General features: G+C 32.1%; 1 protein-coding gene across 1 annotated transcript; it reads left to right on the forward strand.

The window, feature by feature from the left end:
• On the forward strand, positions 1-1,984 carry LOC143232588 (mid1-interacting protein 1-B-like). The gene has a single exon (XM_076468197.1). It carries the CDS (start codon positions 167-169, stop codon positions 812-814), a length of 648 nt encoding a protein of 215 aa, XP_076324312.1. The 5' UTR covers positions 1-166; the 3' UTR covers positions 815-1,984.
• Positions 1,985-2,492: the final 508 nt, after the last annotated feature.

Raw genomic sequence — 2,492 nt, forward strand, 5'->3', positions numbered from 1 at the left:
TGACGAAGAAGAAACCGGTTTTAACGCATACAACTGTCTATAAAAATAGGTCAAGCATGGTACAAAGACTGTATAAATATTAGAAAACCAGAAGAAAAGTAAGACTTGTGTCTATAAAATTATTCTCGGTGAAATCATCCGAAGGTAAACATTTTGGCGTTACACTATGTTACATCACTTAAATGATATGAGACCCAGGCCTACCTTGAAACTACAAAATTATGAGCCTGGAAAACAGGTACGACAGAAAATACATCAAACTGTTGATGATGCGTTTACCTGTTCCCAACAGTCTATTCTTAGCGCAATGGATAGATTCGTAAATTCAGTTACCAATATGGATTCTACTGTTCTAGTTCCATCAAGATTACGAGACATGGAAATTGATGGGAAAGAAGTAAAAAAACGACCACCACCATATTTGCCCCAAACAGATCTTTTTAGTTTTTACAGAGTTTTAAATGACATAAAAAACGAACTACTTTGGGGGCCTGCTACCAGCGGTACAAGTCTGTCGTCGGTTGTTTGTGAGACAGTTGGAGAGCAGGTAAACCAATCCATGAAGATTACGCGTGATATCTCGGAAGTTAGCGGTGAGGTTTGCAATGGAAGCTCTACGTCAGACTCCGATAGCCAGGTGGACAATGAAATGGACTGTGTGATCTCTGACCCAAATGCACACTTTGCAACTGCATATCGTTATCATCTGCAGGGCCTTCAAACTATTCTACATCAGCTATCCGATTCAGCAGATTTCCTCTCCTCAAGATATCAGGAAGAAGTAGACTCGTCATGTTCGCAGAGTAAATTTTAAGTTTTTTTTAGGGATGATGGTATAACTAACTTTTTGTTTAATTAAGGTATTTATACTAACGATGTGTTATCCTGGCGATTTATACTTTCGTTGAGTTGTGATGTGACCTGATATGTAGCTTGAACTTGAACTTTAAGCTAAAGTAGTTTTTTCAGTTACTGTTTTGGAGAGTTCTAAGTTGTAAAGTTAAAGTAAAAATGCATAATGTAATTATAATTTACAGTAATACCCGAAATATATAAATCTGGCAATCTTGAGATCGAATATAATTCGAGAATACAATATTTTGTAATACTAAATTATTTAGAATATGACATGGTTTAAACATAAATACATGATATTGTGTTGCTTGTGGAAATTACTAGATTCTGAAACTTCAAGATAGATTAATCTTATGAACTTCCTTCGCTTATTAAAGCAATCCAATCAAAAAATTAATTAATTGCCATTTTGAAGCTTACCAATATGTTATTATTATTATACTGTTAAATAAACGAAGGTGAGATAAGATACACTATAATAAGTTTACATTAATACATAATAACCTATGTTTACCAACAAAGTAATATACTGAGATTTATTTATTTTTGTTTCTAATTGTGTTTCGTGTGTTAACTTTTATAATTATTTTTTTTGAGTTAATACAGTTCCAAGCGAATACTAATAGTATTGGTAATATTGTATTCTATAATAGTATGTTAATACGTGTCTATTTTTCTCCTCTGTTAATGTGAAGAATTATTTAAGTAGTATACCAAAAACAACAACAAAAAACAAAGTAAATATGGACATGGTTTGTTCACTGTTTGTAAAATAAAAATCCAGTGTTTACGGTTTAACAAACTGATTGGAAAACGAACCACGGTCGATATGCAAGTATGGTAGATTCGTTAGAAGAAACTTACTGTAACTTGCAGATTAATTTTATGATACTTTTACTTTATTTTATTTAGTTTTGTTTGTACAAAATTTTGCATGTTTCCAAAATTGTAATGTTTGTTTTAGAAAACACTAGATACTCTGTGACTTGTATATATATACGTATGGCGTAATATTGATTCACTTGGTAGTGTCAGTTTCATCTAACGACCTTGCCCAGTTACTTGGTTTTATTGTGATGTATTTGTTGTTTTTGTTTAAATAAATCTATTTCATATTCAAGTTTTCAAAGGAGTGTTTTGTTTACTTCTTCCTTCGTTTTCTATTAAACTAATGCGTATTAATTCCTGTTTAGTATGGAACATACACATTACAAATATTTAATAAAGAGTACTCGATATACTGTAAAAACATGTTTTCGAACTAGCAAGTATCAAAGGACGCCGACTTTTTTACATTTATTTAAAAACTACGTTGTCACAGCAAAACAGACATTTTTGGTTCAGCACCACCTGGAGACGTTGTATTAACTTGTGCAACATTAATTTTTTGTTGTTTTTTGGAGGTGAAGGTGCAGTTCCATTTTTTAACATAAAATTTATGTGTGTACAAGGAATTCTGTTACACTGAAAGGAAAATTAGGCCACAATTTATCATTGGAAAAATGTATTATATATCAGACAGGATAAAGCAAACATAAGTAACATATAACTACACATATTGCCTTTATGCTGTGTAACTCCTCGAGATGAAAGACACCACTTTCTGCGTTAATGGACGTAGAAGTCGACCTATTTAT

Source organism: Tachypleus tridentatus, chromosome 11 (assembly GCF_004210375.1).
Source record: "Tachypleus tridentatus isolate NWPU-2018 chromosome 11, ASM421037v1, whole genome shotgun sequence".
In the NCBI taxonomy this organism is placed as follows: domain Eukaryota; kingdom Metazoa; phylum Arthropoda; class Merostomata; order Xiphosura; family Limulidae; genus Tachypleus; species Tachypleus tridentatus.